Source organism: Austrofundulus limnaeus, unplaced genomic scaffold, assembly GCF_001266775.1.
Source record: "Austrofundulus limnaeus strain Quisiro unplaced genomic scaffold, Austrofundulus_limnaeus-1.0 Scaffold328, whole genome shotgun sequence".
Taxonomy (NCBI): Eukaryota; Metazoa; Chordata; class Actinopteri; order Cyprinodontiformes; family Rivulidae; genus Austrofundulus; species Austrofundulus limnaeus.
Window position 1 is genome coordinate 233806 of NW_013952730.1, and position 8331 is coordinate 242136.

Below are 8331 nucleotides of genomic sequence, written 5' to 3' on the forward strand. Positions count from 1 at the left end.
CCATTTTGCCTTAGCCGTTAGCTTCACCAGCCGATCACATGGTCACCTGGTTTCTGAGCACTCCAACTGTTCTATATAAAACTCCTGTCAACGCTCTCTGGTTTCATTTAAAAGAGTCGATCATCAGATATTGTCCAAGATTAACCTTCAGGGTGGATATAGCTCGCTCACACAAAGGACCTATCCACGTCATCATTTACCCAGAATGCTTTGTGTGTAAATAAAATGGCTCAGTCTGTGTAATGTATTTTTTAAAATTTAGTTTAAAAATGATAAAAAATAACAGCCTACAGTATTATTACAGTCTTTGTTTTACAGTTAAAATAAAATAAAGGTTTATAAAATAAAGTCTAATGTTACAACTAATCATGGCTCCCTTTAAGTCTCAAAGGTGCTGCTGGTCATTTCCTACTGGTATATCCACTACACCAAGTCAAACAGCATGTTGGGCCCACCTGGGTCCAACAATGCATCTTTTAATGATTCAAAACTTCTATCTATTCTCTAAATTCCACACATTTTCCTGCTTGGTTGTAAAGCTGCAGACTGGGGACCAGTGGTCTAGACATGAGCTGCACTCGTAGTCACAGACAATTCTTGTCAGCTCATTTAGGGGTCTTCACAGGCTGTGGTTGTAACTTCTATGAATTATTTTCTGAGCTAATAATTCTAATAAAATATATGTTTCAACCCACCCATTTAATATGAATTTATAGCTTCACATCTCTGTATATTTTTTACAGTGGGTGATAATACATGAGTCAGTTCTCACCTATACTCAGCTCCCCAGCCTTTGACAAAGCTCATCCGGATGGTGCACATCCTGGTGAGCTGGTAGACTGCCTCAAAGCCCTGGTTGACTGACTGCGCCAGTAGGGCAGCAAATTCTTGATTGTTGAAGATTTTTAAATTACAACCTGAAAAAAAAAAAAAAAAACAGATAAAGCTGAACAGGAGTGTTGGTTTGACAAGTGATTCTGTAAACAGACAGCAGCACACAAAGACCAGCATTTAGCCTTTTGTTAATGATGCTCTGACACGGCACACCTCTGGCTAATTACTGCTCACACTTCCTGTGGGTGGCTGTTCAGTCATTTGAATCTTCAAGAACATTTCTTCTTCTTTTTAAAATCTTTTGTCTTAAAAAGATATTCTGTCACCGTTCAGACACACTGTAAGTAGTTTGAAATGACATAAAAGCTAAAAGCTATTGCAACAAACRAACTCCAGTGCAAAAAGCTTTCTCCCCTCAGAAACACGTTATCAACTTTGAGTCTAATTTAAACCAAGGGTATGACAGGTATTTTGCATTAAAAAAGGCAGTCCTTTGTGCCCAATAGCTGACCTGTCAACACCTTTCTTTGACTTTGACARTGTTTTCAGCCTCTTACCTGGAGGAATTTTACACACTGTTGCTGGATGCCAGCCATACCGCTGGTTGCAGTTTGGACTCTGGACAAAGATAGCGCTATCACTCAAGCACTCAGCAAACACCTCCCCTCCGATATAGTAAAGTCTGACTCCCCGTCCTGTCAACAGATGGGCAGAACCCAGTTTTACACTTTACAACATAAATATAAATTTGTGTTCAAAGCAACCAGCCATTGGGCCTTACCTATGTGCCTTCGAGTCACCTCCACAGTGGCGTTCCTGTTCACGTTTGACAGCAGGCCCAGACAAAACCGCTCTGAGTTCGATGGATCTGTGAACCCATCCACCGTTAGCGAGGGCTGAGAGGCGTGGAACGTCTCCCCGACGCGCTGGTTGAGCTCGTAGTACGCTATAGAGCACCAGAAGGCTGGCTCGGAGTACGTCACCGGCTGCAGATCTGCAGTACAAGACCACATCAGCACGCAGCACTGTACTACATTTTATATCCACACAAAACACACAACTGTCCTACTGTTCTGTGCGCATCATCTTTTTGTAACATAATGCTGAACAGGTTTTGAATTTGACTTCTTACCCATGCTGTGATTGACAGGAGACAGAGTGCTGGGGGAGAGCTCTGCTGGAGAACCTAACAAAAACAACAACAAAAGGAGAGTTTACAGCAAAGTCTTATGAAGAACCCAATCATAGTGTCTATTAAAACCAAAGTGATACTCTAAAACTAAGCTTTGCTTTTAAAAAGTAAGAGACGCACAAACTGATGTGCTGATGCAGATATCCCAACAAACAAACTTTCACTAAACAATTTAATTTAATCAACACCGTCTGGTCTTTAACAAAGCAGTTAAATCTGCAACGCCATTGGTGAATTTATAATAGAGGCCTCAGCAGAAATAAACTAAAAGGTAAATGAGTCTGGATGAATAACTAGCAATTTGATGGTTTGAATTTAAGCTTTTTTTAAATTTTCATTAAAACACTGTCATCAACCAGCAGCTACACACTAATATTAAAGAAGTTTCAAAACTATTAGGGAAACATTTTTAAACTAAATGAAAATTAAATAACTTGATCTAGGACTGGCTTCAACACTAGTTTAATTGAATAGATTTTTACCTCTTTTAAACAAATAACTCATATCAGGAAGGGTCAGGCAGAGCCACACACCTGTGTCCATGCTTTGATTCATCTGTTGATCACTGGCCTCTCCATCCTCACTGATGTAGCCCGGTGGAGGAGTCTCTGTGGAATTAATGCCAGGGAYGAATTAAAAACTTTAAGCGAATCTCTCTTTCATTAAATCCACCACAACTCAAGAGAAAATCAAAAGCAACATGCAGAAATTAGAAAAGCTTTTCATTCACTTTTAAATTCCAGTTTGCAGATTAGCACAACGCAGTATTAGTATAACAGATGCTCCCACCTGGTATGTAGTTGTTCGGAGGTTCAATTCCTGCAGGGAAGTTTGTGTTCTCAGGTATGGAATGATTGTAGTCATCCAGAGGTGGCAGCTCTGGGAGGATTTCTGAGTGTCTTGGCACAAGAACAGGAGGCAGCACTACAGTGGAGGGGAGAAAGTTCAAGAGAAAACACACGTCAGTTTAAAACTTTTCAGTTTTGCACAATATATGACTTGTCATTTGGAAAACAACCAATCGTTTTCAAACCAGTTTCATCTCTATAGGAAAAAGAAGGCTGCTAGTACATTATGAAAAGTCCCAAGTGAACATTAAACTGAAGGTTTAAACTATTTAATGGATTCAAAAAGCAAAGTCATTAACAATTCCCAACCCAGATCATCTCAACTCCTTTCAAATCAAGAACACAGCACTAAAACAGCTCTCCATGCCCAAAGTAAACAAAACGCTGTTTGGGATCCTTATGAAGTGAAAGCTGAGATTTTCTTCTTCAGGGGGAAATAAAAGTTACAACTTTGCAAATGTGAAGGTTACAAAGATAACCCCGTCAGCTACGCTGCCCTTACAGTACTGAAACACACTAGAGTTGTAACCCTGTGGTGTTCTTAAAAGAAAACTGTTCTTCAATAAATTACAAAACTAAATCTAAGCTTTCCACCTGCATGCCACATGTACACCTACCTATTCACAGTAGCTGTTATAGCTACAACACAACTAAGTTTAGGTAAAAACTGTTGATTTTCAATGGGTTATGTTTGTATTTACCAACCAAATATTTACTCACCTCCCTACCAAGCTTTAATTCTGTGCCAGTGAAAGTAGGACATTAAGAGCAAAGAATGGGTTTTACACATGTACAATATAATTAATGTTGTAAAACAAAAACTAAATAAAAATTTGGAATGAACTAGGGGTGTAACGATACATCGTTCTATATTGATATATCAATTAGAATTTTTCATGCTTCAGTTATAATGTAGCAAAATAAAAATATCGATCTATATTGTCATCATACGCAGTCACAACAGTCACTGTGTTAGATGGGCAGATGATATCGCATTTTATCGATCGCAGACATGTGAATTGAACTGAATCGAAATCATATTGTGACAGACTTTGTGATATTGAGAAATATTGAATCGCCATCCAGGCATATCGATGTAATATTGTATCGTGATAAAGCTGGTGATTTACACCCCTAAAATGAACAACAGTCTGATGCATTTTATTAATGAACTATTATTCTCTACAGATATCAAGCATCCTGAATCAAACTATATATGGAGCACAGAGTTAAAAGAAAGATCAAACAGAGAGCTAGAAGTCAGAGGAAACAGCCTGGATCGTCTGTGTTTACATCTTTATGCTACAAAATAAATCCCRTTTTACGAACATTTCCATGTAGGTCTATTAAAAAAGGATCATGGATGTTTTTATACCTCGAGTGTTAAAAACTCTCCAATCTTTAAACTGATTTAGATTGAAAGAAAAAAACTTCTAGAAGACAGTATCCATGTTGGTGTTTGTACATCAAATAACTCTACCTCTCAATCATTACATAAATAATACCCTATGACAATTGTACATCGTTTTTTTCTGTACTGGTCTTAATGACTGAGTTCAACTCAATTTGCACACCCCCTCGGATCATGAGTCTGTCATGACTGTTTTTTCCTGTAATTTATATTTTTCTGCACAGTATCTTGCCTTATTTCCATTTTATTCAATTTCATCTTGATAGCCCGTTACAGTAAGGGTTATTCTTACTTTTATTTTGATCTGTTTATTTTTTACTATTACTGTCTTTAATTTCTACTATTATTGCTACAATTGATAATGTCACATAGCAATATACTGTTTCTGTGGGTTGATGCATGTACCTGCTGCTGCAGCTACTACACCTGAATTTCCCAGTACGTGACAATAAAGGCTTTTTCTATTCTATTCTACTCTAATTAACAAAAACATTGGGATCAAAGGACAAGTTGTTGAACTCAAACTGACTTTCAGGTTTCATTCAGAGCATCGTAGAGCAACACAAACACAAGCCTGTAACCAGCAGCAACAACACTCTGACAGAGGTATGCAGGAATCAGGGTGGTTTTTACATTTAATGGAAAGACAATGTGGACAATAGCCCTTTACAGATAAATAAATAACAAGGTCTAGTTTAAGCACCTTTTAAGGTGAGTTTTRTGATTTCCTATCACCTTACCAAAAGATTATTATTACACTTTCTCATGCCTTAAACAGACATCAGTTGCTGTTAAAATTATGTCTTTCTTATCAAATTATTGACTAATCTTTATGCCTAATGTGCTAATGTTTATCTGAGCAGTCAAATGGTAAAAAAAAAAATTCAAGTAATAAAGCATAAATTTTTTATCTTTTTTTATTCAATGTATTTTGACATGCAAGGTGGTGCTAACCCTTTTTAAGTTTATATTATAAATGCTGTGCTGTGTCACATTTGAACACCAACAACACATGGCAATGTAAGGAAATACGTGTTCAAGCCCTAACTATAAATTTCTTCAGCAACATTGCACATTGCCAACTTAAAATAGTGACAAAGACATAGGAGCAAACAGAAGTGAAACAAAATACTGAGAAATGAGCAAATCTTCAAAGGTTTAACTAATCATACAGTTATCACTTATACATGCATTTCAATCTGTGTAAACATTCACGGGTCAGCTTCTCCTCACCTGGAGTCTCCACCCTCTGGTAGTGGTAGGGGTTGATGCAGACCTCGTCCTTCTTGAGATGGAAGGCGTACTCGCAGGCTTCGATGGCGCGCAGCTCGTGGTGGCTGTGAAGGTCCGGCCATCGCCACAAGCGGCAGTAGATGACATGGGGAAGCCCCTTCCTGTGGGACACTTGCAGGCGGCCATCTAGTGATCTGATTGAACGGTAAAGATGTGACGATCGTGAGACAGCCATGGGACAAAATATTAAAAAAGCACAGGGGAGGTGGGGTGTCACGACACATAATATGGTCAACTAAGAGTGTACTGTCATGACGAAACAAACATGCCTACATCTGTCACCTCCAACATTGTAATGACAGGTCTCCCACAGAAAAGTTGAAAGCAACAGTTTATAGTAATAAGGATAGTCACCTGGTTTGGTCAGGGTAGCTGTATAGGCCTGATGTATCCCACTGTTCTATCGTATTTGGTGTACTCAGTCCCCATATTTCAGAGCAATTGCTGTGCATAGAGAAAACAACAAAACAAAGTAAAAAAACACAATAAAACATGGGACATGGCTAATTCAGATTATCAGTATGGGTGTGTGAATGAAAACATCTCTCTTATTGGAGTTATGGCAAAAAAAGTGATCAAATTCAGCTGTTTAGATGAAAGATGGAAACTAAAAAAAAAACCTTTTGACCAAATTAGGCAATAAAATATAATATGGAAATTGCTGCTAAAGACAATGGGCCTCATGCAAGAACATGTTCGTATTCTTATCCTAAATTTCTCTTACTTTTGTTCGTATGAACGGTTCGTACGAACATGTCACGTCAGATTCAACAAACTCTTCTATCTTCAGGAAAAGTGTGTAAATGAGCTGCGTAAATTCGTATCCAGCTGCTCGTGCACGTGAGAGGAGATTAGCATAATTACCACCCCAAAAACACCATATAAGGCTATGTTTCCTGCCTCAGATACAAGGAATTGTCCATTCATGAAAATGACAGCGAAAACTAAAAAAATAAAAACTTTACGAGTTCAGAGATTGAAGTCCGTCTGTCAGAGATCCAGAAAAGAAAATCTGTCATTTTTAGCAGGTCAGCTGTGGAATAAAAAGAGCTGCTAAAGGTATAAACAACTATGTTAAATCATTTTCATTTATTCAGCAGACACAGCGCTGCGCACCGTACCCCCACCCCCCGCGCGCCGCGTGGTAGCAGGTGATCTCAGATGCGGGTTTGACATAAACATTTTAAAATGTTTTCAAAATAAGTCTGGCACTTTGGAGAAAATCCAGGACTTGATCATATATCCCCTCTGGCCTGGGAACGTCTCGGAGTCCCCCAGGACGAGCTGGAAGGTGTCGCTGGAGAGTGCGGGGTCTCCTGCTGCCACCGAGACCTGATCCCAGATAAGCGGCGGAAAACGGACGAACGGACAATTTATATTGCTAGTCTAAATTATTACATTTAAAATTATAACTCTAATTCAAGCAGAACAGCCTATTGTCAACATAATTATGGAGTGTGATTTATTTTCAACTCAAAATATCTTCAAACTAACGTAATATAAAGTTATTAGTGAAGAAAACCCGTCTGGATAACAGCAGACTGACTGCTCGTAAAATATACGACAGGTCTGGACCACTCGTGAATTTTGTTCGTATTTGAAAAAAAATCTTAGAATACGAAAACATTGGTGAATGCCACAAATTCTCCTAAATCACTCGTATGCACAACTTAAGAACAAATCTGTGCGTACGAACGGTTCTTGCATGAGGCCCAATGAATTGAGACAAAGAACATTCAAATTCAATACTGTGGCACTGTATCAAACTAGAAGTTCTTCTTATTACAGTCATCTGGGAGAAAACTTATCTGGAGACATTCAAACAAAACACTGTGGACACAAAGTAGCTATGTTTACATGGACATAAGTAATTGGATTAAAAAGGACATTCGGAATAAAAATTAGTCTTGTAAACACACCATTCAGACTATTCTGACCCGATTCAGCTCGATCCAATGAATTTGTAATTGGAATGAAAGAGGTGGTTTATGCCAATTGATGATCTGAACAGCGTGCATGTAAACAATATGATCATCTTGTTCTGATTGTGGTAAACTGACCTGACAGCGTATGTCTGCTGACTTTCACCCAGCAGTTTCTGCTCTTTTGTGGAGGGAGGAACAGCAGCGCTGTTTCCAGCAGCACAAAACTTTTCCTCCCGTTTTCTCATTCAATAAAGAAGAAGACAAACAGCCTGCGACGCTTCACAAAAAAAAAAAAATTAAAATAAAAAATCCGTCCGTCACCTGTAGCTTAACCAGGGAGTAATGTCACTTCTCAACCATTATTAAAACCGGTCGCAGGTCCATTCTGAGCTCAGAAGCTGTTTGTTTACGTCCATGACGAAAGTAAAACTCATTTCTATGTTTTTGTTTTTTGGCGGGGGGGGAGGGGGGTGTTAGCAACTGCACATTATTTAATCTGAATACATTTCAATCCGATCAAAGAATTTTGCGCATGTAAACATAGCTAGTGACACAAAAGAGAGAGAGAAATAAAAAAAAGAGAACGAGTGGAGACAAACCTATTTTCAGACATTTCCAAAACATTTACAGGAAAATGACCAAGAACAAAAAAAGTGGAATGGGAGACAAATGAAAGTAGTTGCTTCTGAATATCTGGACAATAAATCATATATGTCAGTGCTAAAAATACACAACACAATAAACTAAACCTGATGATTAAAGTGGGATTTTAAATGTCACTTAAAGTTGCAATTCATTAGCTCATGACAGGGCAAAAATATATATTCC

General features: G+C 38.3%; 1 protein-coding gene across 1 annotated transcript in view; it reads right to left on the bottom strand.

Moving 5' to 3' along the window:
• Nucleotides 1–772: 772 nt before the first annotated feature.
• The window catches only part of LOC106527493 (mothers against decapentaplegic homolog 2), a gene marked incomplete at its 3' end in the record, with an annotated part of 9173 nt that continues 1614 nt past the window's right edge, over nucleotides 773–8331 (bottom strand). The window contains 8 exon segments of the mRNA XM_014022401.1: nucleotides 773–917; nucleotides 1392–1529; nucleotides 1616–1828; nucleotides 1967–2020; nucleotides 2560–2634; nucleotides 2816–2950; nucleotides 5519–5712; nucleotides 5933–6022. Of these exon segments, the coding sequence (XP_013877855.1) occupies nucleotides 773–917; nucleotides 1392–1529; nucleotides 1616–1828; nucleotides 1967–2020; nucleotides 2560–2634; nucleotides 2816–2950; nucleotides 5519–5712; nucleotides 5933–6022 (1044 nt within the window).